Source organism: Apostichopus japonicus, chromosome 22, assembly GCF_037975245.1.
Source record: "Apostichopus japonicus isolate 1M-3 chromosome 22, ASM3797524v1, whole genome shotgun sequence".
Taxonomy (NCBI): Eukaryota; Metazoa; Echinodermata; class Holothuroidea; order Aspidochirotida; family Stichopodidae; genus Apostichopus; species Apostichopus japonicus.
In genome coordinates, this window is record NC_092582.1 from 9,167,606 (window position 1) to 9,195,556 (window position 27,951).

Sequence of the window (27,951 nt, forward strand, 5' to 3'; positions counted from 1 at the left end):
TTCAATAACAAATGTAGGCGCGGCTATATATATTATTTTTAATCGAGTGATTCAATTGGCTATTAACCAGTTATGGGCGGGCCTCATTGCTGTCACTCTGGAACGAAGGACTTGACATTTAGACACAGCTTAGTAGACCAAATTGTAAGTTCCAGACCATGGTCGTATTGAACTTCGATAACCGAGTCCAAAGTCAGGAAAGCGCCTCAGAATGGACGAAAAGACACTTGAAAGCTCCATTAATACATATCGTCAGCAAGTAAGAGTTTCCAAGTCAGAAAATTGAACAAGAAATTTTAAATACGTGATAAATTTGGTTGATATTTACTTTTTGCGTTAATTATAACATTGTTTCTCCCTAATTTTAGAGTGAGGGTGTTATCAAAAGGACCCATTGCACGAAACGTATTTCACTCTTAATTGAACTGTAAATGTGTAATGTGTAAGGCCTAAAGTTACTCGTTAGGTGTAGGCTCAGGAGCGTCACTGTGGTTCGGCGACAGTGGTGAAGGGGAGGGGGCGGTGGTTATTGTCATTTTGCCCAACAAAATCTCAGTATGCAAAGAAAAGCACAACACCTCACTTGAGGATTATGGAAGGCTGACACAACATTACAGTATGATTAGAAAATTCAAAAATCTACTTTTACTCTGCTAATTCATTAAAGGGTGTGAAGACCTAGTTTCGAATGAGGTGTAACAGAAGTGTTAAATACCACCATCGATCCCAAAAAATACACACACAGCTTGCTTCCGTCGGTAATTAGACACTAGTGCACATTTAGTACATACAGCTGCGGTCAATACCCACAGCACAGTATACAAACGATACAGTGATGGACATCTCAGGTCCAGCTAAAGATAACAATTAAGGTATCACGTTTCATTACTGTCTGCATTTTGTAGCAACACGAACAAAACGTCACTTGCAAGCAACAGAAAGTTAACTATTTCAGATGGCCGCACACGGTGTGGGGCGAGTCTTCAATGCCTTTAAATAAATTATTGCGAATATTTAATTTCAACATTTCAAAATAAAAATATTGAAATAAAACATCAAAGTTTCACAAAGAAATGTTGCAAGTTTTGGATAAAACTTCCAAATTCCGACATATAGTGATGAAACTTGTATTTTAAGCTTAACATTTTTTAGATGAATTGTCCAAAGTTCTGTTGAGATAAACACTGAATGTTATAACACCAATGTTATACTAGTAGTATCCAAGCAAAATTAAATTTGGCAGTTGGTCTACTCAACTAGCAGACTGGTATGGTTATATGCTGCTGAAATGGCAAGCAGGAAACACTCCAAGCATGCTGTTTTTCTATAAAAAAAAATCATGATCCTTTCAGTTGTGCTCAATTTGTTAAAGATAACAACCTATTAACAGAACTTCATGAATCATATGTTATTACATTCTGGAGTACGGACTAAAGGAAGGTTGCATGGGGGAAAATAATCATTTTGTTGCTACCAATGGTGTTATGACAGATAATATATCAGTAAGATATATATCATCTATATAATATCAATTTGTCAATTGCTCTTAAAAGTCTACATTCAACTTATTGACCAGAGGAAGGGTCAGAGAAAGCAACAAATTTAATCCTAAAACATTTTGCTTGAACTTCTTGCATTTGCTTGTGTACATGTATACAAACCATGTAACTTGATAGATTGAGAAGACTTGACTAAATATTGTAAATTTGTGTAATTTTGTAAAGCTTCAACAAGTGGACACAGTTCTGCAGAGTGCTGGCACAGAAGGACAAGATGAACTTGTACTATTAAAGAAAGATTTAGAAGAAGTTATTCAGCTTACTGAAGGTAAGTGATGTCTGCAGTACTAGTAAACTGTTAAGATTAATCATGTGAGGTATTACACTAGGTATTGCCAATTGGGTCTTAAGACAGGAGCATACTATAGGTATAATATAAGCTTAAGGAGAACTGTTCAAGAAGGGAAGTCTGGCTGTAAGCCGGCTTTTTATCCAAGACCATTACATGGATAGGGTTTCAAATGAGCATATGTTGGCTAGCTAACCCTTTGGGAATACTAAACTAAACTTTTTGTACCTTTTTATATATAAAAAAAAAATACATGGAACATTCAAGTGATAAAGGGAGTGTGAATAGAAATTTGTATGTGTATACGTTCTTACATTCTTGAATGTACATCAAGCACTCAATACTGTGATAATACAGAAGACCCTGCATGCTCTGTTCCATGTAGGTACATCACGTAAATTATGTTAACTTAATTACAGTAGCATTAATTTTATGATTCCTGATATGAGGTCAAGTAGATAGAGTTGGTTGAGTGCTATCAAATGCACAGTAAAATTCAGAGGAATGCAAATTAGGGATGATCTATAAGGGTACCAAGTCCAAGTAGGATGCTGAGGGGGCTGCAGCATAGATGCAGGACAGTCTGTGTAGGAGTCTAGGACATTTTCCAGTATGGTCAACTGTTTCACACAAGAAGCACTGCAGGTCTACATAGATCATTCCTATTGATGGATATATTCATCATACAGTAGCTACTGCAGTGTTTGGTATTGACACTATGCCTTTAACCTAAAGATGCTGGAGATTGCCCTGTCTATACTCAGTCAGAAAACAATACATTTATATAATAACTGTCATTTTAAGCTGCCAAGATCTATACTCAGTCAGAAAGCAATGCATTTTTATAATAATCGTCACTTTAAGTTGCCACTGTATTGCTATTACTGTAAGGTCACACCGTTTATCTGTGTTGAATACTGAAGAAATGAGAAACCCTAACCCTACCCCTGTAATCCCCCCCCCCCCACCTCTCAAACCACAACCCACTGGGTTTGATGAGCTCATGATTGAATTAGCTTAAGTCTCTAAGTTCTGACAAAGCAATATGCATTGATCATATTTACTAACAACTGATAGATTGTATCCAGAATACAAAAGATACCCCCTAGCCAAGAAATTATTGTATACAGCAGGGATTGCAACCATCAAGGGCTGGATAGCTTAGTTGGTGGTCTGAGCACCAGAATACAAAAGATACCCCGAGCCAAGAAATTATTGTATACAGCAGGGATTACAACCATCAAGGGCTGGATAGCTTAGTTGGTAGTCTGAGCACCAGAATACAAAAGATACCCCTAGCCAAGAAATTATTGTATACAGCAGGGATTGCAACCATCAAGGGCTGGATAGCTTAGTTGGTAGTCTGAGCACCAGAATACAAAAGATACCCCTAGCCAAGAAATTATTATATACAGCAGGGATGCAACCATAGCTTAGTTGGTGGTCTGAATACAGGTCATCCTACCACCTAAGGTCGAATCCCATTCTAGTAAAAATTTCTTTACTCGTCTCAAACAGTCTGGGAACATGTTAAAAGTTTATTTAAGTTTGAACATGATGTCAAGTACCGTGTTTAACTTTATTACATTACTTTACATAATTTAATACAGAAAGTCTCTTATCACTCAAGAAGAGCAGATTAATGAGTTTTGTGGAGGGAACGTCTTCTACCATCGATGATGAAAACGACAAGATTGTCGAGAATGATTCCTCCAGAGTACTATCAATGGATGAAGAATATGAAGCATTTAAGGTTTGATTTCTACCACCTGCATCTCAACAATCAAATCATTGAGCCCCTCAATCTAAAAATATAAATGCACTAGCCTGGTGATGAGTATGTGTGCAAATAGTCCATAATTAATTAATTTCCTCATATGCGGGGAATTATTTGTCTGCATTGTAAAACGCTGTGCCAAGAAAGAAAAGGATGACAAATTTCAACACAAATGCAATTGTGTGTGGCCGATTAAAATACAGAGAACCTCATTTACTATCAGTTTTTTGGGATAAAAATCTGAAAATTCCTTTTCAAAATTTGAATAATTTCCCTACATACATAAAGTTTTGAAAATGAAATGTTCAATCCTATTCATAAATTGTTATATTTATAAAGACACCCACGAACAAAGATATTCAACAAAGATGTTCTGTTTCCAAGGATAAAAAAAAAAATTAAAAAATCGGGAAAAGAGATATTTATTGCTGCACATAAAACAAAGAACGTATTGATGATTTGAGGAAAATATTTTGCCTAAAAGAAGGCCTTCCACAGCAAACCATGGTCGATAATTTAGTGACTTTATATTATAAATATAAACTAAGAAGATACTCCTCCTCCATTATACGTAGATGATGCTTTCAGAAGATTTAAAGGATGATGCACAGCCATCTAAAGAGTCAACTCAAACATCAGAAGATCTTGAAGAAGCAAAGTCAGAGATGGGGATGGATGCTGATGATGATGATGAAGATGGAGATAAGATTGATTTAGACTTGCAGGAGGAGGTTGCAGGCACAAAGTGTAGTTTAATGTATAGTCAAGAATGGGGAGCTAAAGAGAGACATAATGCAATCATTCTAGAGCTGGAACCAAAGAAAAAACAGTCTGACGAGGTAAGTGACATAAGGTGGAAAAACACATTAAATCTTTGATCTCTACCCAACAACAAAATGGTTTAAAAGGTAAGAAAATGTTTTGGGCCAATGTTTAACAATGGGGAGGAAAGTGGTTTATGAAGTTAATTAGAGAGTATAACATTACAAGACCGCATCATATTAGTATAGAAATTATCACCAAGTGAGTAATCAAATAGTCATTTTCTCGTTTGTTCCACAGATCTGTGTTCGTGTTTTATTTTGTAACCCTACCCATCAATCCATGAGACCCTGTCCGTTCTTCTTGGATGGCAAGTGTAAATTTGATGCTGAAACCTGTAGGTAAGAGGTAATCCATTAAGCTAAAAGGTACCTTGAACTATGAGGTTTGAAAAATGCATATATGGGAGCACCTTGATTTCAAGTTCCCTCAGATTTCCCCTTTCCTTAACTCGTTCAGCTTCTATTAATATATATATAATAAACAAAAATTGTTTGGAAAATAGACATTGGGAAAGCTCAAAGGAATTGATGCAGAACATTGAATACAAATCAAACTGGCTTTGGGTTTTCTATCTTAATTACAAAATCCCTTCTCCCAGTTGTAATGATCAGAATTTATGTATGGAGTGACTTAATCATACCAGATAAATATATAAAACAACATGAACTGCTCCCCAATCCCCCCCCCCTTCCCTTCCACCTCACCCCACTTCATCTTGAAATCATTTCCTGTCTATGTTGCTGTTCTGATGTGAGTTTGGTGATGATATGTTATACCCGTGTCTTGATCTGGACCTTTGAATGTTAAATAGACATTGCATCATAGTGACCAGTCTTTTCTCATCTCCATCATATAATTGAAGTTCATGTATTTCAGCATAGTGATATTTTGGTTTGATACAGTTTACTCCAGTCAAAATTCGAAGGTGTAACAACAACTTGTTGCTATATCAAATAGATATGTAGAATGCAGAGATTGGCTTTAAGGAATAGATTAGAAAGGAATAGAAGCTCAGGGGAGCTTGTTAGCATGAGCCCTCTCAAGAAAAACCTCCCAGAGTTAAGTTAGATCTTTGGTCTGCAAAACCTTATAAATAAACATTTAAGTGATGTTAAAAACTGAAGAGAAAAACAACAGAATATCCTCTTGTGTATTCTCAACAGGTTTTCTCATGGGTATGTTGTTAGTTTATCTGAACTAGCAGAATTTCAAGAGCCTGACTTCAGGTAAGTAATTTCAGAGGTGAGGTGATGTGAGCTTTTTCACTGAGGCAGCATGTAAAAGAGAAAAGATGCAGCTGCTGCAAGATCCATTGCAGCAATGCTGAATCTCAATTGTAAACAGTAGAAATTATCTCTACAGACCATCAGGGCGGATTCTTTGAATCAGCAGAGTACAAAAGGTTTATTATGTTCTTCACAGCTTTGTTGCAGTACCCTCAGCATCTGACCTTTGACACTGCCTATGTTTTATTTTATACTACAATGAAAGAATCAGTGCTCGTATTAGGGAATATAGATCTTTTTCCGTGGAATCTTCAAGTTGTTGTCACAAAGAGATATTATGTTGTACATTAAACAGAGTTTCATTCTCTTCAGATGCATGATCCTCGTTATTTGTTTGCTTAATAAGAAAAAAATGACTGCATGTCCTACTAAGTTTACACTATTGCCTTTGAAAAATTGAAATATAAGCTGTTAAGCAATTTGTGCGATGTAAGAGAATCGGATCATTACTTCCAACTGTGCGTTGTAGTTTTCTTAAAGGCATTGAAGACTCGCCCCAAACCGCGTGCCGCCCTTCGAAAAAATAAACTTTCCGTTGATTGGAAGTGAAGTTTTTTTCTTATCGCTACAAAATGCAGACAGTAATGAAATGTGATACCTTGCTATCTTTAGCTGGACCTGAGATGTCCATTGCTGTATTGTTTGTACACTGTGTTGTGGGTATTGACCGTAGCTGTATGTATTGACTGTCCACTAGTGTCTAATTACCGACGGTAACAAGCTATGTGTGTATTTTCTGGGATCGATGGTGGTGTCTAACACTTCTGTTACTCCTCAGTCGAAACGAGGTCAGATTACCCACATGAGATGTTTCTTTGTGCGTGAGTCTTCACACCCTTTAAGGGAGTAATAGATGAGAGAAGAGTAGAGTTCAGCCCATTGAAGTTTACACACCTTAGTGTTGTTCCTTATTTTGTCTATGTTTTGGATTACATGTTTAATTATGTACGTCTTCAGTGTTTCCTCAGGTAATGTTTACATTAGTTTTGTTGTTTTCTCCTGGCTGTCTTGTAATCGCTTCTCTATGTAAACTCTATCATTGATCAGGTCTTTGGAGGCAGGATCTAAATGTTTAGCCAGATATGATGAGGATCAACTCTGGTATCCTGCAGCGATCGATTCGATAGAGAAGGAATTTGAATCGTACAAGGTGGAATTTGAATCATATGGAAACAGTGTCATCTTAGGCCTGGATGAAATATTACCAAGAGGTATTTAAGTGTTAAATCATTTTTATCGGACATTTAGCATTTTTTTTCTTTTTTTCAGTAGGAATTTAGGAAAATGTGTGGATTCAGTGTCAAGTTAGAACTAGGTCATTTCCAAAGGTCATCTGATTAAGCTTTACACTAATTTTCAAGTTTTAACTTGGAAGACAGATTAAATACAAAAACCATAAGGGCCTGGAGGCAAATCCACCCTTTATTTGGTCTTCACTGAGATCAAACCTGAATACTAGTAAGATGAAAGGATCCATTGTGCAGCCTGCATCACATTGGTGACAACTTGGTGATCACACTAGTGATTATTAGTGATAGGTTAAGGAGACATATTTATCACATCATATGTTAATTCATCAAGTGAACTGTCAGCATCTGATCCGGGATATAAAACGTGAGGATCATGTGGCTCTGAAATTATTCCATCATGACTCCATATTGTGGGCTCCTCCTCACCCCCCCTCAAGAATAAAAAAGGATTTTAAACATGAAATATATACATAGGCTGTAAATTAGGTCTACACTCAATTTTTTTGGGGGGAGGGGAGGTGGGGGGGTTGAATGTTGGGGGTTGTAGATCAGAGCCTGGCAGTGCTAAGATGTTATGTATTTTCTTGTTGTACAAAAAAAAATATATATATATATAAAGTCAAATAGATATTTGAGACCTTTGAGCATTTAGTTTGTTTGGGTATTTGCATGTAAAAGAGATGCTACAGTACAGAAATTATGTAATACCTTTCAGGAGAAGAACAGGAACAAATACTCACATTAGTTAATAGAATGTATATCACATAACTGTGCAATAGAAACAAATGCCCTGGATGTTCGCCTGGTGGGAGTCTGCTATTTGTAGACTTGAGAAAGCAAGTTTCTCTTTGGTTATCAGCAGGGTTAGACACCGGGCAAAAAAGTTTTGGGAGTACAATAAAGTATACTTGGTTATTTTTTTTAACCATTGAGTTTCTCTCTGTGTGTTGTTGTTGGTTCGTATTTCGTTGGTGAATTCATTCTCTCAACCAGTCTTAAAATAAACCTGATTATGTTACATAAGACTACAGGTTTCAAACTGGAAGTTAACTTGCATCATGATTCTCTGCTTTCAGCGTCCCATTTAGAATCTAGCAGTGATGAAGATGATCGTGATGATGAGACTGAATCCTTGCAAGAGGATGTCAACCTCCCATCCACATCAAGAGGACTACCAGATAGTAGGCATGGTGATCCCGAAGGTGTACCAACAACATGCTGGAATACAACACCGGGTGTGGCACTTGGACAATGGGAGGAACACACCAGGGGTATCGGCTCAAGACTCATGGCTAAAATGGGATATGAATATGGGTATGTGTTACGTTGTTTGGGGTAATAAGTTCAGGATAGTGTTATTCAATGCTTTCCTTCTTTTATTATCCGACTCCACAAAATGCCACTGCTTCCTTTCACAATCACAATTGCATCAAGCCTTCTTCAACAACCTCTTCTACCTTCCAACAATATCACCACTATCCTCTCACACAACCTCGCTTCTCCCTTTCTTTGTCTTTCCTTAATACCTTTGCTCCTCACCTCACAAAAGCCACAGCTCAACAGCCATAAACCCTTCTACTTTCCTCTCCTCTCCTCATCTCTAGCTCTATCCTTTAATCCTATTAGCAAGTCTTTACATGTCTAAGTTATCCCAGCTTTTTAATCCCCTTAAGCTATCTCTAGGACATAAGCAGCTTTCCTCTCCTTACTTGCAGACTTCATAACAGTATGGAAAGACTTTAATTCACATGTCTGTCGTAGTTGGTGTTTTGAGTGGGTGTGTTACAATTAAGATGTACAATTAAGATTACATCTTCATCTTTATTATTCATCTTTATTATCTTTATTATTTATCTTTATTATGCAATATTCATCTGCATTCATTATTCATTTCATTATTCATTCATGCATTATTTATTCATTATTCATCTTCTTTCGTAATTCATCTTTAATATTCATCTTTATTACATCTTCAAGTTGTAAATGGCTGCTGAATGTGAAGTAAATCTCTTGATAAAGCAAGAAACTTTAAATCAAATCAAGAGATAGTCTTACCAGTAATTTCACACACCTATTATTTCTTTCTTCAGACAGGGACTTGGAAAATACAATCAAGGTAGAACCGAGATTGTTGAAGCAGTTGTTTTACCACCAGGTATAAATTAATTAAATTTACAGTTTAGTTTGAAATAATTTTAGAACAGAAATACGTCATGTGCAGCAGCTTTCCTAAATTTGACTATCATCATATGTTATATTGTGTGATGTCTCACTATTGATGAATCATTTAATGAGTGGACGTAACCTCCTGAATTGTTTAGTTAACTGTTTCATTATGACAAAAGATTTTATGTATAAACAATTTCAGAACATTTTGTACTCTTCTAATTCTTAACTTGATTTTGTTCTTTGATAGGAAAGTCTTTGGATAAATGCATGCAGCTGAAGGCAGCAAAGATATGCCATGTTGTCGGTGAAAAGAAGAAGAAGACGAAAGGAAAATCCAAGAACCATTCACATATGGCAAAGAAAGCTGTCAGGAAGAGAAGAGATGTCTTTGCTTTTATAAATAATCAATTGAAGGGACGAAAAGGTAATATTCTACTTTGTCAGCAGCATAGGTACTTAAACACTCTCTGCTTGCTTTTTAATTGAGTGTCTCTTTCTTTCTTTTCTTTACCCCCCCCCCCCCTTAATTCTTTCTGAGAGCATTGTGGTCAAGTGGTTAAGGCAGTGGACTTTTGATCTAAGGTTAGCAGGTTCGAGTCCTGGCCAAATCATTGCATTGTGTCCTTGGGCATGGTGCTCTATCTCTGTTGCCTCTCTTCACAAAGGTTTTATAACTGGGGACTTGCGAGGTACCTCGTAAATATAGTTGTGTGCGCCTGTTAGTGGCTGCACCCTATGGGAAGTCCCCGGGGGGACACGTACCTGTGTTGCAAAGTAGTACCCCAGGAAGGGTTGTTTGAATTGTGCACAGTTTGGTGCGTGGATGTGATTAGTTACCAATGACCAGGGGTTAAGTTTTTAAGTCAAACAAGACTAAAACTTCAACTTTTATTTTTGATCAAAACAATTCACTGTTTTCTCGTAGGTTCTGAAAAGGATATAATACCTTTTTTTAATTTGATCCATTGACGAGATGAAGATGACACTGCTATCTTTCATCCTACACTAATAGGATGAAGAGATATCATTCTCTCTTCAGATAAAGATGTTTTTTCCTCTGACTGTTTAACTTTTAATTTATACTCTTTGTAGTGTTGCAATTTCTTTGTTAGTACACAAGGTAAGACCCTTCTGACCATTTCCTTTAAATGTAAAGATTCTGCTTCACCTTGTCATATTCCCCTTTCCTTTTCAGCTAAAATTAGTGACCTGTTACATCAGAATATAGAACTAGTAAAGACAGATAAGAGGCTCCTGTGGTCTAAAGCAGAACCAACCTCTGGCCGTCAAATCAACATTCAGGTACGTCCCATCTAACATCTCTTGGTCTTTTAGAAATCGCTAGTTTGGGGTTTAAATCTAGTGAAATCTTGTATCGTAGGTACAAATTAAAATGGAGACAGAAACCTGACCATTATCAATTGTCTATAATAATAATAACTAAGATTTATAATGCGCTAATTATAAACAAAATAGTTGTCAAAACGCCGTACATATATAGTTTGAATAGAAAGAAAAGCAAAAACAATAATGCAACAATGAAAAATAAATACAAATCAAATTGAAAAAATGTTTAGCATAGAGGTAGGCTTTAGTTTAGAATTGAAAAGTGATTTAATAGGGATACATTTTAAATGGTTTGGGAGGGAATTCCACAATTTGGGACCAGAAACTGAAAAAGCATGGTTGGCATAGGTAACCCCATTGGTTCTAGGTACTAGGAGGGTAATGAATTTTGACTGATGGGTGGCACGCTTTTATGCGATAGAGATAACTGTTATGAACGACTTCCACAAACAGCTGCACACACCTTACACACACCGCTGAAGACTTGATCAAGTCTAAATATGACATCATCAAAATGGCAGCCCACAGACACAACTTTAAAGCTAGTCAGTATAGGCCCCAAGTTATAGCAAGCTATCATTGCTAGAAGTTTCAAAAAATACTTTCCTGGAGGTCTTTACTCTCCACGTTGTTCTCAGACATTTTTATGGAACAAACAAGATGACTGAATGTCCCAGTGAGGACAAATTTCCTCGGAGTTTGCAAGTAGGCGGGATACTAGTCATTTACCCTGAGCATGGGCCAGCAACAAAAGGGCACATTTATAAATAGCAAAATATAAAAGAAGGTAGTTTTCATGAACAACAGCCACTTGTCATTTATGAAAAGGGTTACTTATGAGATTTTCAAGTAACTTGTCTACCCTCCCTCCCTCCCCTAGCCCCTCCCCATTGGCCATCCCATCCACGCAACAAGTGTTCACATTTCACAACTTAAAATAGAGACTAAGTTTTACTTTTAGGTTCAAGATACAAAAATCTTCTCCTTATATGAGATTACATCTTCATTTTCTTCATTTTTATTTTTATTTTTAACAGTTAGTGAAGACTCAGGAAGAGATTTCTAGTACAAATAAGGAAATAACGAGATTAAGACAGTCATTGGATAGACATGAACGGTAAGCAGTTAGTTACCTACTACTAGTGAATGTCAGTTATTTAAACTATAGAAAAGTTGGGTAAGCACTTACCTACTACTTAGCATAGAAATTGATGAGATTGAGCCAAAAAATATTTGGATCATATAAAGTAATATGTGTCCGATAAAGATTTTCTACCCCTTTAAGACAAGATGTAGTTTATCTTCATGAAAATTGCATGAAACACTCATGTGGAACACCACCCCCAAACATAGGGTGATATTTAAATATGTGCTAATATGGTGAAATTATATGATCAGTACCCTATTAAAGTATTTCATGTTGTGCTTTGGTAATCCAGATATTTTGTCATGTCAGTATGAATCACAAGGGAAATTTGTGCAGGTTGGAAATTCTATCTCTTGCTGAATTATTTTGAAGTGAAAACAGCTAATGGACTATATTGTTTGGGGATTCCAACATGTAAAGAAAGGTCAACTAAAAAGTTGTGTATCACTATAAATACCCTTGCTTAATTATTTGCAGAGACAAGAAAACATGTCAACAGCTAGAATTTAAGATTGCAGAGAAGAAGAGATACTTAGAATCTTTAGCAGCCTCGGAGAAGAAACTTGAGAGACAGCAAGCTACTCGAAATCATCACCGAAAACTGACCATATTCTAAGAAAGAGAAATTGGTCAACAGCAGGGAGTGTCAACAGCCAACCCACAGACCAATTCAACCCTGTGAAAGATTTTAAGACCAGCCCTGTGAAAACTTTAATACCAGCCCTGTCAAAGATTTAATAGCAGCCCTGTCAAAGATTGAACACCAGCCCTGTGAAAGATTGAATACCAGCCCTGTGAAAGATTGAATGCCAGCCCTGTGAAAGATTGAATACCAGCCCTGTGAAAGATTGAATACCAGCCCTGTGAAAGATTGAATACCAGCCCTGTGAAAGATTGGTTACCAGCCCTGTGAAAGATTGAATACCAGCCCTGTGAAAGATTGAATGCCAGCCCTGTGAAAGATTGGTTACCAGCCCTGTGAAAGATTGAATACCAGCCCTGTGAAAGATTGAATACCAGCCCTGTGAAAGATTGAATACCAGCCCTGTGAAAGATTTAATACCAGCCCTGTAAAAGAGAAAACAGTCCCAAGGTACTGCTCTAATAGGGTATGCGGACCCTGAAGGCCTTATCAGCCTACCCTGAACACAGCTCAGATCTTGGTTAAAGTGAGATTAAAGTGATTGCCTGACTGTTTTTTGCAACCAGTGTTTTTCCTCTGCTCATCAAAAAGAAATTACTCGAGAATACTTCGATCCACAGGATGCTAGCCAACAGATGCTGAACTTTGCAGAAAATATGTGTGCTCTGCAAGAAACTATTCTCTGGGTAAAACAGCTGAAATTTCATGTACTGAGAGTGAAATGAAGTGAAAATATTTACAACTGCAGAACTTTTAATCTGGGGAAATTGTTTGAATCGTGTTGGGTTCATTACCGTGGCAACATGCTAATCCGTTAGCTTCACATTAATAGCCAGATATGTGTCCAAGCAAATTTAATTCTATGGGTAAAAATGTCACTTCCAGCATTGCAATTAGAAAGAGCTTTTGTATGCAGGTGAATCAGAAGTACTTGCAGAAAAACTATCACATTTCATACGGACAAAAGTATTAAATAAAAATGAGAGGTATAAACTACAACAACTAATTGAGATGATAAATCTCAGTACTTTATTATAATGTCTTGATGGTTATTACAAACAAACCAACAACAAAAACTATGATGATTAAATTCAAGTGACTTTAGTTGATGAATTATTGAATTTTTACAATAATTACTGCAATTTGATGGAATGAGATGAAAATCAGCAAAACAAAGTAATAAAGACATCTTAAAGATTACCTCATTTCTTGCCTTTTTTTTATTTTTTTTATTATTATTATTGTTATTTTTTGTATGTTTTTAATTGTTTATGTAAAGAATGCACCAACAAGTGATTTATTCTTGTTTGGCTTATGAATATTCACAAGATGATCACAAAGATTAATTTATTTTGATCAAGATTAATTTAAATACAATACCATAATCCTAAGGCTAGTGGGCAGACTGGCCTACCATCTAGAGTCAGTTAGACCTATACAATCAGGTAAAATACTAAATACCATTGCCTCAGCTAGAATCATGAGTTTAGACCAAAAAAAAAATTAGTGAAATGAAAATGCATTTTTTTCTTCTAAGTTGGCATAAATTAGTTTATGTTATAATAATCCTTTATAAATTGCTAAAGGAGATATCATTTTTTTTAAATGTAAACATGACATATTCCAAGCAGCATTCTAGTTAGATATTGTCTGCCAATTGTCCCTAATGTACCTTTGTTAATTCCTGTTTGTTTTTGCACCAATCAAACAGTAACTGTAATGATTGCTTAAGTCATGCTAAATGAAACAAACAAGATTTGAAGACATTCAAGTACTCAAAAGAAATCATTAGCAAATAAAACAATACTTAGTCGTCAAACAGTATCTAGTTCTTCCCTCTTATGCATTGTTTTGTTTACTATAAATAAAAACAAACACATGAATGAAAATGTCTGGATAAAATATATAAAAGAAATCAGAAACTGAAGTTGTTAGATAAGAAACTTGAAGTGTGTTTTCATTCCTCTTTCTAGCTGATGATGAAGTTGTGTGATAGTAAAAGCTGGTTCTTTAGTTTTTCAATCTCTAGCGTACACAAAGGATATATGGAACACACATTGGCCACTGTGCTCCCTAACACAATCCATCTGGCAATAAACTACATGCCATCTACGTAGAAATAACGCTATTAATATACACAGCATGTAACATAGTATGCACAAACATTTTGCCTAAGTTAATTTTCAAAATATACGGTATAACCATTAAACTAGAAGAATATATTCCTAGAAAATGATTTTCATGGTGATAAAAATGTATTATGTCATTGGCTTAAATATTAAATGTGGTCAGATTTGATATGTTAACACTCATAAGCCTCAGGGAACCATTTGATGTACTGATTTAAAAGCTTTGGTTCACCAAACGACAACATGTTCTAAAAGTGGCAGGTTTCTCATCCAAAATGATACTGTTGCCCACCATTTCTAAATGGTAGACATATTAACCAGCGGTATACTGCATTATACTGTAATGAGGTGACCAGACATCCCCGACTTCCGGGGACAGTCACCAGATTAAAAGTTTCCTAGGAAAATTCCCAGCAGTTATGTACCATCCCTGGAATATTTGTGAAATTTGAAAACAAGGGCACTGATTAATTTCAAATTTAACCGTTTGGCCTTGCCATCTGTAGAGACAGCCTGAACCTAGGCAAAGTGGTGACTGTTTACAACTTTAGGCTAAAAACATAAATTTCATTCATGGCTCACAGATTCAGTAGTTTCATTTAGCCTGTAATTCACGCAAAGCATCATGTTGCACTTAGTGATGAATAATGAAGCTTCCAGCGACCTTCAAGGTGTTCACATTGGAAGTTTTATCTTGGTCAAAAAACTTGTTCCTGGATGAGGTGTTGTAACTTTGGGCATTTGAAAACAAAGGACCACAAAAACACAAAGAGACCCTCAAAATGCCTTCCTTTGGAAGTACAGTGTAAGTGTTAACCCTTGATGTCAACATGGGGAGAGTGGGGAGGTGTTAACACCAATATCATGATTTCCTGGGGAAAAGTATCACTTTACTGTATAAGGTTAATACCACATCAACATCACTGAAGCCATGGCCAATGGGTTTAAGAAAAATATACAGTTTGGTTGCTTAGCAAGCACTAGAATCTTTTCCTCAAAAGAGTACAAATCATAAAAAAAAAACAGCAAACTTTTGGAACAACTTCCAAACATTTAACTTTTTAGTCACTGTTTGAAATGAAGTTTAATTTGTACAGCTAATGACTTAAATTACTACAGGATTTGAGTGTGAAATATCCCTAAAGTAATGCACACTGGACATCCTTGTTGTACTGACAAGCAAACACAGTTTGATATGATTCAGGATCAGTGGCGTAGGAAGGTACTTTTGAGTGGGGGGGCTGAAGACTTATGGCCGGCCTGGGGGAGGGGTCTAAGGGGAGGGGGTGTCCCCCTCCCCTTTGGAATTTTTTGCATTTCCAGGTAGCCTCAGATGCAATTTGGTGCAATATAGCACACTTCAACACCGACTCCATTTTGTAAACTTAATTTTGTATGTTCACCTGGCCTTAGATGCAATTTGGTGCTCCAAATGAGGTTTTTTTTCTCATTTGGAAATGAAAAAGGGGTTTTCTGACTTGCAAAGCGGGGGGCGGAATGATACTTCCGCCCCTCCACATTTTTCACTGGGGGGCTGGCGCCCCCCAGCCCCCCCGGTTCCTACGCCCTTGTTCAGGATCATATCTATATGGTAGATTTGCTGCTGATCAAAATGAAGCTTTCAAGACCATTTCATCACTTCCACCAACTCCACTTGAAATATTAACCCCCTCCCCTAGGGTTTCCCTTCCTTCCTCTTCCCCTGGCATCCCCTCCTCTTACCTCCCCCCCCCCTCACTCCTCCTCAACCCAAGGATCAAATGTTCACGGTCGTCTGTTTAAATAAAATATTACACTATTGATACATTTTGCAGTTGAATAGTTATTTATGTTATTCCTCCCATGAATATCTCATGAGTCATTAGTTGTTCAACATGAAGAACGTAGAGAGAGACACTATGCTTTGCTTCCATACTAGCTCAAATAATTGTCTTAACAAAGTTATAATACTTTGCTTCAACATTCAGAAGTTTTTAAAGTGATAAATGACTATTTGAGGCTTCTCTGGAAGAAAGGGATCATTTCTAAAAATAAGGTAACTATTTTTCTGTTTACTGAAATATTTACAAGAACTCTGCTTCAGGTATCATAAGCACTGAAACATCTTGAACTATGACACATTAAACTGTTGCAATGTCTATAAAATTGCAAGGTCAAAGTTCAATTTAGAATTACTACTACCCAGAGATATGCTATAGAGACAAAGGCTGTTGATAAATGAATTAGGATTGAGACAGATTGCTAAGATGAAAATGTTAGAAAGCCACAAAGATATATGTATTTTTTTTGGGAACACAAAAGAAACCACTTTATACTTAGCCTGAAATAATAGGGATATTCTGATAATATTCGGCTATTGTCAGAAATACTAATTCTCTAGCTCTGAGGCGGAATCTAACATGAATATTCATGAATTTCTGTTCCGCTTCTTGGATTCGTCTATCTGTACCTTAAATCAGAATTGGACGCCATCGCCATTTCCAAATACAGCAAAGCATTAGCTAACCAAATACAGTATTTGGCCACCGTTGTGCATTTTGTATTAAGTTCATTGATTGCACAGTGTATAGGAGTCCTGTATCTACTGCCTCTGGTGCTATAAAGCATCACTCACTTACAGTAGATTTCACTCACAATTTAGTAGGAATCCATCACAATTTAGTACAATACTTGGGTTTTTTTCTGTTAGTCAACCTCTCTTGTTCATGTCCACAAACCTCAGCAATTTGAGACCTGTTATGCACTATTACTCTTGCTAAACTTATATATTATGATTAGCGTTCAAAAAGTTAACAATTTGGTGACTCCATCATATATGACCTGTTACTTTCATACTGAAAGATTTAACAATATAAACCAATGAATTTAATCACTCATAAAAGCTAACAAAGAGGACTATTAATCAGTGATGGGAAAGCAACCTCATTTCACTTTCAGAAGATGTCACTATTGCAAGGAGGAAACTCAATTCAGAAACAGTAGATATATTTTGTAGTCAGAGTGGATTTTGTGTTTAGTAGATAGATGCTTCTTCACAGACGTGGTTTATACATATAACATTCCCACCACACAAAAATGAATTGTCTGTCTGTCATCTTAAATGAGTGGGGAAAAAAGGAGTCCTCTTCTCTGACAGACTTGGAAAGATCCCGAACCCCATCAGAAGACCCAGTATCTCAAGAAGATCAAGAAAAGTACTATAACGGTCACGACAGCTGCAATCTTGGCATTCCGTGACCTCAGGTTGAGATATTTGGCATCGTGCGAGTATTTTTTGGAAAGAGTTGATAAATTCTGTGCTTTGTTGTCCAGCTCTGCAATGGGTAAAATATGGGTAGGGATGTTCATGTGATATAGAAAGATGATCTGTATACATACAAATTGGAAAAACTAAGGAAAGATCATGACCTCGCCTTCATAGCAGTCACTTGTTTTCTGTTTCAAATGACAGCAGCTGCGTTGAGTACCTTATGATGTCAAGTTTGGGAGCATATCAAAGATTACTTACATTGTGTTATAGTGTCGTGCAACGAATCTTTCCCTACAGCCTTCGACAGCAATTCCTTGCTGAACCTATATGTTTCAGTGTTTTCTTTTTTCCGTTATTTGACGATGCCGTCGTTAATATGATCCTGCTCAAATATCATTTCTGCATCTGAATAATTGTGTGCTTAACATTTCAAACCCCAAAAATTAACTATTTACACACACACAGTAAATTTTGATGTCATTTTATCAGCAGCTGTAGTTTACCCTGGATGCAACAACACAAATTTTTCATGTAAATGACTGTATGGGTTACAAACTATAAATGTACATGTCGGGATTTTAAATTGCGGATATTCTTCTCACCTATCTTGGAGCCAAGAACACAAAACTTCAATCACAAGGAATATTCATTGATCTGTTTAACAGTTGGCATGTGTCACATGACCTGTCATATGATCACTCACCTGATAATGCGACCCCTCTCTGCATGACATCATCGATATTCTGTACCATTATTCTCTGTACTCCTTGTAGTTCACTGTTGATATTTGTTAGATTACTACTGCCACGTTTGTCGTTGTATGTCCGTTTTAACTTCTGCATAAAGGTGTCTGTGGAAGAAAAACAAACTGGTTTCATATTTCCATTGTCCAGACTTGTGATAAGAGTACCAGGGCTTGGAAGTATGAGGACCAGAATTGAAAAATCAGTAACAGGGCTTATATTGCTGAGTACCAGGGCTTATACTACTGAGTACCAGGGCTTATAGTAAGAGTACCAGCACTTATACGTAGTACTGAGTACCAGGGCTTACAGTATGAGTACCACTGCTTACAGTATAAGTACCAGGGCTTACAGTATGAGTACAGGGGCTTACAGTACGAGTACCAGTGCTTACAGTATGAGTACCAGGACTTGTACTACAAGCACCAGGACTTGTAGCACCAACTGGCATGAGTCCTACAAGAAGTAAAATAAACTTCAGTATGACTATGTGTAGAAGTACAGGCTCTAAATGAGAGTATTTGTATGTGACCCTTGTGCTAGTATCCATACAGATTTCCAACATGTCAGTGTGCACAAGTATGAGTAAAAGCACAAATTCATGACAGCTAGCACAAGTACTGACTAAGCCTAGAATTTCACAATTTTCAGCCACTGACTAAAATATGCCAGTGCATAACACATGTAACTTGCTAAAATCTTAATCCCACTGGCATTTAATACAAAAGAAACATGTGTCCACTGGTAGAACAATGATCATTGTTTTTTGCTGCTCGCAAACATCAAAATCAACTGGCATTTAGTGAATAAATAGTCTGAATTGTTTAGGCCTGCAGACAACTATGCTCAGATTTCAGTTTCACTCAGAGCATAGTAATAATCACACTAACAAGGTTTTAGTGTTCTGTAATACAGAAATATTACAAAAATAATTATACTAATCAATTTGTCACGTTTTATCACCCACACACAGTTTCATATTTTAAGTGTTTTATCACATGCAAAACTAAATCTGAATGCAGCAGATTTAACGATCTCACAAAAACTTCAATTTTTATCATATGAAATAGAGCTTGATAAATAGTCAAGCCAGATGAATTGCATTGTAATGGGATTCATATCAAATATTATAAAACATTAACCAAAACAAACCCAGTAGGAAAGCTGTTTTGAAATGCAACAATAATCACCAAATGTTTGTGACAACTCATGCATGAGACATTAAGAAGCACAAGATCTGATAATTAATATCTAGCCACATACAGATACACTATACATATATACAGACACACATACTCACCAAATTCTATAAATGGGTACGGTCTTGACACCGTGCTGACCTTCTTTCCATATTGAGAGTAGAATTCTTGATGTAACTCTTGCAAGTAAGCAAAGGCCATGTTTTTGGAAAATGTTTGTTCGCATAGAATGAGATAACAAATACCTGTCTGAATCGTATAACTGTATGAGCGAGAAAAGACAAAAGAGAGAGGGGGACAAGAAGAAGGTAAGTTATGCTAGGTACCATGAATAAATATGACCATTGATGCATCTGTGAATTTGTTCTGCAAGTAATGCCCTATCCTTGTACATAAAAAGCTACATTTCGACCAATGTCTTTTGTGACAAGATATAGTACTCAACCAGTAGGGGAACTACACAGTAACCTAATAGCCTATTAACCTATAACATTAGTCATCCAGAAATGCAACAGGAAAGATGAAAACTAGGCAAACACTTCAAAAATTTTGGAATTAGAAAAAGAATTACGTGTTACATTTCAAGAGGGGCAATGTGGGAAACAAACACTTCACTGGAGAGTCAGTTTTTCAAGGCTGGTGGACCAGTAATGTTACGTCTGAAGTTTCTTTAAAAGAGATGGATTCAGTAACATTCAACAGTACAGTAAGTAAGTACACCCAAAGTATTTTAACTATGTATAGAGAATGCAATGGACAGTTCTTAGATTTTAAACCTCACTGGTGTCTCATGTCAGTTACATCAAGAATTACAACAAAAAACCACTGACTTTCATGAGTTTTAGAAGTTTGTCCCAAATCCTGAAATTTGCTCGGACTGTGTTCAAACCGTTGACATCTAAACGAATCTTACAAACAAATTAGAAAATCTAGGTCCACAGAACTATATCCCAAGACTTAAAAAAATTGAAATGTTGGTGGACAATTGCTTAAACATCTGATCTATATCGATCATCAAAGTAAGAAGCTGCTGTGCTTACTGAAATATGTATTTTCCTGTCTGAATGCTGCATCTGTCTGGTGAGTTCTTATCCAGTTTCCTGAAGAGCATTTTAGCCTGGGTCTGGTAATCTAGGAGACCGGTCCCGGACTGGATCAACAGAAGAGTGATGTCAAAAGGCAAACTATGAGTCAACTTACTTAAATATAACACACTGGGTTGTGAGCCTTAAAAGTTTGCACACCACTGCAGTACAGTATGCAACACTTAAGTCTTTAAAGGCATAACCCTTTGAGAAATTGTTTATATGACTTCTTTAGTACTTTAATATGTAGCAATACCAGCTACCATTCCGGAAATAAAATCATAAATATTTTTAAATTGGTTTCAGTCGCTTCCAATACTCAAATATTCAAGTTCAAATGCAGTACTCATCAATATGCCCAATATACATTCGACAACTTCGCAATGTTCTTAACAAGAGGATGATAACAAAATGACATGTAATTTTCAAATTTTGAATAGTGTGGTCTAAGATTTATCCTTCATTTTCACCAGTGAAAATTTAAAATAACTGTACTTGCTTAATGATTTACCAACATAATTTAACTTGTTCCAGTCTTGACACAAGCTAAACATGAAACTGATGAATGATTCCAATAAAAATCTTACAAAAATTCAATACAGATATGAACTTAAAAGATTTACCAATTTTAGTTGAGACTGGACATAACAAATTGGCCAATAAATGAAGTGTTTAATTTGATGTTCCAAGGTATCTAATGTGGCATTATCAAAACAAAATACAGATGTATATGCAACGTAAATAAGTGAAAGTTAATAAACACGATTTGCTTCTATCCACCCTCAAAGCCCCCCCCCCAAAGCCCCCCCCCCCTTATTAGTATTAGAAGGACATCAATGACCAACCTGTTCATGTTCTTGCATCGATGCTGAGAGAGGTAGCCCATCGGCCACTCTTGCTATCATCGTCATTAACACCATTTTGTTCACCTCTGCTTCTCTATCAATGTATCTTAAAGAGTTGAATCTTCAGGGTTGAATACTTGGTCACCTCTGCGCTCCACTTTGAATTAATATCTTGATTGCTACAAAAAAAAAGTAGGGTAAGGAGACCACATATTATCAAAAAATGGGAGACATGATATTGATGTTGAATACCTGCTCCCTCTCTCACCTTCAAGTTGACATCCCAAAAGTGACTAAGTGAGTTGCTAAACTTTCATTGGGTGATTGGATTTTATTGCAAACATCAGAAAAATGTAATCTACAGTTTTCTGAGCTTGCGGACAGAATAAAGTCATAAATTATTTGTTTAATATCAAATCCATATTTCAACTAGCCTTTCATGCATTCTCAGCTTTGATCTGAGAGATGAGGGTCTGGTGGTTGGTGACTCAGTTCTCATGAAGTGTATTGGGTAATGGGCCTACAAGTTTGTGCAAAATGAAACTTTATCAGTGTTTTGATGGTTCTATCAAGGATGATGGTCAAATGTTCAAGTTTTGAACACATCATCCTAAAAACAAGTATATATGGGTACTGTCACCTGAAATTTTAGACATCTAGTACTTATCCTTAAGATAGGCAGCCACAGGAAAGAGTTAATTTGTTAAATATACTCATCTAAAATGTAACAACATATCTTTAGAGTTAAGGAATAAGGGGTTTCAAAAATGTAAGGAAAACTTTCACACCATGTGCAGTAAATGTGAACTTCAACATACAATGTTTGCCCTTGTGTGACAGAAATAAAATAGCCTGTAGACTGCTATCGCCTACACTTAGGCTGCCATTTGAAATACATTGCAGAATGATTTTATTGAATTGATACAGAATCAGTGAATTATTTAGCTTGTATTTATATTGGCTGCCAGTACTAAAACCATTTCTGTGAAAATTATAGGGCAACTAGGCCTAGGTACATGCACTGTATGTGTAAATGCATAGCCAAGTGTAATTTGTGTCTGGTGTACTGTACATACCAGTGCTTCTACTTCTAGATGGTTAAAATGTCCTTTCCTAAATGTAATTATTCTATGTCTGGACCAAATCAAAATGAAAGTTCCTAATGTAAACAATATGAATGATCGATAATTGATGCACCAATCTGTTAACGTAAATCCCAAATCTTAACAATGTCGGTTGGACACAAACCGATGTTTTCTGTCATTGCTTATAAGTGAAATGTCTTTCTTAACCAGTAAAGCACGTCAAAAATTTGTAGTTAGTAATACAGAAACAAAAAATACCTTGCCCGTGGTGTACTCTTGTGACAATGGTAACCGGTTACAGTAGGGGGTACCGATATTGTAGCCTAACACAAGTTTACAGGTGAGCATATGACTAGAGAGAGCGATCTGTTCAACAAAATTATATACAGTACGTATGTTAACATGTGTAGAGGGAATTTTGTGATGTGTTCAAAGCTACGTGTATACTGTATACGTTCGAATGGACACAGTAGCAACCTATCGTTCGATTTAGTTAGATGAACTTTATCCCATTCAGTCAACTAAATTGATCTAATCCTGAAGTGTGTTCATGATTTCCTACTGGTTTAAAACCGCACATTGTTTTTCATACCCCAAAAATAACCTTATTTTAAAGAATACGATACTTATTTGAAGGACTGACTGATGGTGAAACTACGGACTGGGAAATCTTTTAGTTAGTTATCATCTGGTTTAAGTTAATATATTGATATGAATAAACAACATGGGCGGAGCCTTAAACGTTACAGATTAATAGTTCGCCGTCAATAAAAACCTGGCATATGTAAGTTACTCTGCCATTACCAGATACATTCCTAAAACTGAGCAAAATTTGAACAAACGAAAAATTATTTACTATACAATATTCAGATATTGGTGCAGGTTTTCACTATAGTTAAGAAACAATTTACTATAGCCCATCCTTTCGATCGAAAAAGTCAACCGTGACCTTGCAACCAATTAACAACAGTCACAGTCCCGATGCAAGGGGACTGATGGGGTTGAGAGCGGATCAGTCGTTTGGTAGTTTGGTTTTCGTGCCCAGGTTCTTTCCTGGGCGACTTTTCCCTAAAAAAGCAACCGCAATTAACAACTTTTAGACACTTCGTTCTTAAATGTTGCCCGTTACTGACATGATATTTGGCGTTGTTATTGGCGTTAAATTGAGAGTTTGTAATGGTATAGCATCATCATTGGCCTTTGAAGAGAGACTGAATGAGAGTGGCGACGGAGGAAATTAAGCTCGGCGTAATTAAAGAGGAGAGGATTTGGCGTATAGTCTCACTCTTAGGGACAATAGTGAATCGGCAATTTTCTATATAGCTGTACAGCTATATAGGCTATGTCATTAAAAACAGCCGCATCTAATAGTCTTAACAATCAATAACTATAATCATGTCTACTTACATTAAGTAGATAGATACCGTCCCTGAAAACCTATCATTGACAATACAGACGTCCACGCAACCTATGCGGGACCTTCTTTTGTGTGTACGTGCTGCTGTTCCACCTCTAACTTCCGCTAACCCACTCCCATTCAGAAATAAGTTGCCTACAATTAGAAGCTTCGGATTATCAATCTCATCACACTTCAAAGTTACTAGAAGATCAATTGCAATGAGATTTAATTCAGGTGCACACTTGTATATGATTGTGTTGATAACTTACCATTGCCTTTTTCAATTTTTTTTTCAAAGAGCTGTTAACAATAAATTGTAAATCATTGCCGCGGTTTGCAGTAGATTGTATATTTTATATCGACTTCTTTCGGTTCCCCTTTCTCGAAGTATCAATGGTTTTAAGAATGATTCGGGATCACGGGATGCATGGTTATAATTATGTTAAGAATCGGAACAGGATTTGAGGTTTTTCTGTTTATTTTCTCAACGGTCCTTTGTACTAAGGGAATTTATGTCTAACCTCATCGCTTTCCTATACATTTTTTTTTTTCTAATTTGTTGTTTATGTGTGAGTGTGTTGTTGTGTGGTATAAAGTTTCATAGGAGATTGGTCACGCATTTTCACCATCATGTAGCTTGTATAAAAGACTCATACTCAACAAACACGCCCATATTGGCTCCAAATGGGTTTCGTGTCCCGGGCTCGATGCAAAACCCATGATGAGCCCATCCACGGTCCTCAGCCCATGTCTGGAGCCCGCCCATATATATGCTTATGTTAACAGCTGCAGAAAACCTTCAAGCACCATATATTTAGTACCACCTCGAGTAAGCCTATATACACTATGGTCCCAAACAGAGCATATGTTTTCAACCGAATTAGGTAGCCCGACTAGCATAGGCGTAGGAGGCGGGGGCTGGGGTGCTGCAGCCCCCCCCCCAACCATTTTTTGTGAAATTCGGGCAATATGCTGAGAATTTTCGGGCACCTACTGAAAGAAGAATAATTTGAGTGTGTTTGTCCAAACTTTTGGGTGCAAAATTCGGGCAATATGCTGAGAATTTTTCGGGCAACTGCTGTAAGAAGACAAATTTGCAATCTGCTTTTCAATTTTTTTGGTGAACATTCGGGCAATATGCTGAAAATTTTTCGGGCACCTAATGAAAGAAGAAGAAATTGCAATGTGTGTTTCAATGGTTAAACTTATATTTTTTATTATCATTATTGTTGTAACGACTTCCTAATAATTATAACCAATATGGAAGGGTAAATAACACAGAAAATGATTGTATGTTATTGGCATGTGATGTAAAAACCGATGGATGCCTATATGGTATGCACATTAACATGTTGAACGCGCGCGGAGCGGTTATATTTTTCGAGCAAGTCGTTACAGCCCCCACCCCTATGGCAAGCCGTTTTAACATTTACCTCTCTATTCTACTTAAGTAGAATTAATTCCACTTAAGTAGAATACAATTAAGCTTAAGTGAAATGAATTGCACTTAAGTAGAATACAATTTAGCTTAAGTAAAATGAATTGCACTTAAGTAGAATTGCATTTTACTTAAGTTTAATTGTATTCCACTTAAGTAAAATTACCACTTTCTTTTAAGCTTAAGTTAAATTCAATTTCACTTAAGCTTAATTGTATTCTACTTAAGTAAAATACAATTCTACTTAAGTAAAATTTAATTTAGCTTAAGTAAAAGTGTCATTCTTTTTCACTTAAGCTAAATGCATTTTACTTAAGTAAAATTGTATTTTACTTAAGTAGAATACAATTAAGCTTAAGTGAAATTGAATTTAACTTAAGCTTAATTGTATTCTACTTAAGTAGAATTGTATTTTACTTAAGTAGAATACAATTGCATTATACTTAAGTAAAATTCAATTCTACTTAAGTAAAATACAATTTAGCTTAAGTGGAATTGAAGGATATGGCAAGCCGTTATAACATTTACCTCGTGCGGAGAAGTGGTTGGTCTGGGGGCAATGTTTACATGGTACCGTGCCTTGTGGTACTACTACTACTAGTACCACTGCTTGGTGGTATGTCGTGTTGTAGTCGTTCCCTTGCCCTCAAAAGTGCTTTTCCAACTGCATCAGCAACATTTTGCAACGATTTATTGGCTGGCTGCATTTACCAAATGTCTAAGGTTCAGACTCAGTGATAAACATAGCTTTGCTTCATTTGCTAAGTATGGTGTTATGTTCGTATATACACAACGAAAGCTTGATAAGTATCGCAGAATGGGGGAATGGCCGCAAATGGTTACGTAACTAGTACGTCTTGAACGTAACTCTATAGGTCTCGCATCACAATTAATTGTTCCATTGACTTACATACTAAACTCATCACTTTCAAGACCTGCCAAAGCATAGATAGAAGTTTTCATCTGGTATATCCTACCCACCACATGATAGCTGTGCTCTTGGCCTATCATGGCACTTGCAAACTTCCATATCATGACCGTTTAGATTATGAGCTAGAAGAGGAGCAAGTTTATCACACTGAGCCCTTCCATATGCTCGCCCGGAGTAATATCAACATTAAACAAAAGATTTTTAAAATGGTTTATATCACCCTCGATCCTCCCTATTTTCACACCATCTGTACTTAAAATTATGCTCTTTCATATGAAGGCAGAAAAAACGATGACAGTAAATGATAACATGCTTAAGCAAGCTTTACGTTAGGTATTTTTACGTCTTTTCTGACAATGGTTAACCTATTGAGCGGATGAACACGTGGTGAGGTACCTATAATAGTATACAAAGTAGGACTTCGCGGCAAGTACAGTGACGCAATGAGTAGCATATACTGATTGACCAATCACATTTTACTTAAGCTAAATTGCATTTTACTTAAGTGAAATAGATTGACCAATCACATTTCACTTAAGCGTAATTCTATTTCACTTAAGTAAAATGCAATTTAGCTTAAGTGAAATTGAAAAGCCATTTTGCTTAAGTAGAATAGCATTTTACTTAAGTAGAATTGAATTTTACTTAAGCAGAATTGCATTTTACTTAAGTAGAATTGAATTTTACTTAAGCAGAATTGTATTTTACTTAAGTAGAATTGTATTTTACTTAAGTAAAATACGATGTAAACAAGAACCGTTTAAACTTAAGCTAATATGAATTCCACTTAAGTGGAATACAATTAAGCTTAAGTAAAATGCAATTCTACTTAAGTGCAATTCATTTCACTTAAGCTTAATTGTATTCTACTTAAGTAGAATTAATTCTACTTAAGTAGAATAGAGAGGTAAATGTTAAAACGGCTTGCCATACACCCCCTCCCACCCCAAATCAAATTCGGCTCCTACGACTATGCCAACTGGTGCCTATTTCGACCCCTTGATCTAATATTCGGGTTCAATTGGGAAATCCATGTGTGTTTTATATGTACGAAGCAAATGTTGGTTGGGGGTTTCTTCCGTCTCTTGTATATGCACCTATAAACAGGTGTGACAACGATATGCTTTCTACCCGCAAGTCTCACTTGCTTGAAGGGTGTTGCCAGAATAGTTCAGCCCCTTTTTATTGAATAGGAATAATTCCCAACTAAGTGTATGGCGTATAGCAGTCGACTTGTTTGCAGGCGTAACACGTCAAAATACTACATATGCGTTACATGTAGTGCAGTACACTAAATCAAACTTGTGTACAGTGTTACTGTTAGGATGGCCTAACCATGATGAACATATCGTAACAATACTGAATTTTTAACTTAAATTTATACTAACACAGTTGGAAACAACAGCTGTATCCGGTAGAATCACGACAGGCGAAAACGACGATAGTATTGACGACCTTTTCCTCAAGTAATCGAACTCATCACGACAAGTTGGAGGTGATTTTAAGGGACAGCTCATTATGGAAGAATTCTATGCAATTTAAATAGCCCAACTTC

General features: G+C 36.4%; 3 protein-coding genes across 20 annotated transcripts in view; 2 read left to right on the top strand and 1 right to left on the bottom strand.

Moving 5' to 3' along the window:
- On the top strand, positions 1 to 13,683 carry LOC139963948 (zinc finger CCCH-type with G patch domain-containing protein-like). 3 transcript variants are annotated; one of them, XR_011791801.1, is made up of 14 exons: positions 1 to 259; positions 1,725 to 1,827; positions 3,459 to 3,601; positions 4,201 to 4,464; positions 4,688 to 4,788; positions 5,614 to 5,676; positions 6,784 to 6,947; positions 8,063 to 8,300; positions 9,077 to 9,141; positions 9,403 to 9,579; positions 10,351 to 10,457; positions 11,540 to 11,619; positions 12,127 to 12,340; positions 12,432 to 13,683. XR_011791801.1 is itself a non-coding variant. In XM_071965206.1 (13 exons), exons 1-13 carry the CDS (start codon positions 212 to 214, stop codon positions 12,263 to 12,265), a joined length of 1,692 nt encoding a protein of 563 aa, XP_071821307.1. In that variant the 5' UTR covers positions 2 to 211; the 3' UTR covers positions 12,266 to 13,683. The 3 variants fall into 3 exon arrangements, 1 of the variants encoding a protein (XP_071821307.1); XR_011791802.1 differs by having other exon boundaries at positions 12,685 to 13,683; XM_071965206.1 differs by having other exon boundaries at positions 2 to 259; positions 12,127 to 13,683.
- Positions 13,296 to 27,914, bottom strand: LOC139963953 (vesicle-trafficking protein SEC22b-like). 2 transcript variants are annotated; one of them, XM_071965215.1, is made up of 6 exons: positions 27,785 to 27,914; positions 21,544 to 21,722; positions 20,654 to 20,763; positions 19,715 to 19,875; positions 18,375 to 18,521; positions 13,296 to 17,735 (listed from the first exon to the last, which is right to left on the bottom strand). In XM_071965215.1, exons 2-6 carry the CDS (start codon positions 21,616 to 21,618, stop codon positions 17,581 to 17,583), a joined length of 648 nt encoding a protein of 215 aa, XP_071821316.1. In that variant the 5' UTR covers positions 21,619 to 21,722; positions 27,785 to 27,914; the 3' UTR covers positions 13,296 to 17,580. The 2 variants fall into 2 exon arrangements, with proteins under 2 accessions (XP_071821316.1, XP_071821315.1); XM_071965214.1 differs by lacking the exon at positions 27,785 to 27,914 and adding an exon at positions 22,887 to 23,044.
- Positions 27,752 to 27,951, top strand: part of LOC139963946 (uncharacterized) — a 78,882-nt gene continuing 78,682 nt past the window's right edge. For 13 of the 15 annotated variants that reach the window (XM_071965187.1, XM_071965192.1, XM_071965193.1 and 10 more), the window contains exon 1: positions 27,752 to 27,891. The gene's annotated coding sequence lies outside the window, so the exon portion shown is untranslated. The remainder of the gene's footprint in view (positions 27,892 to 27,951) is intronic. The other 2 variants (XM_071965188.1, XM_071965189.1) reach the window with 2 other exon arrangements.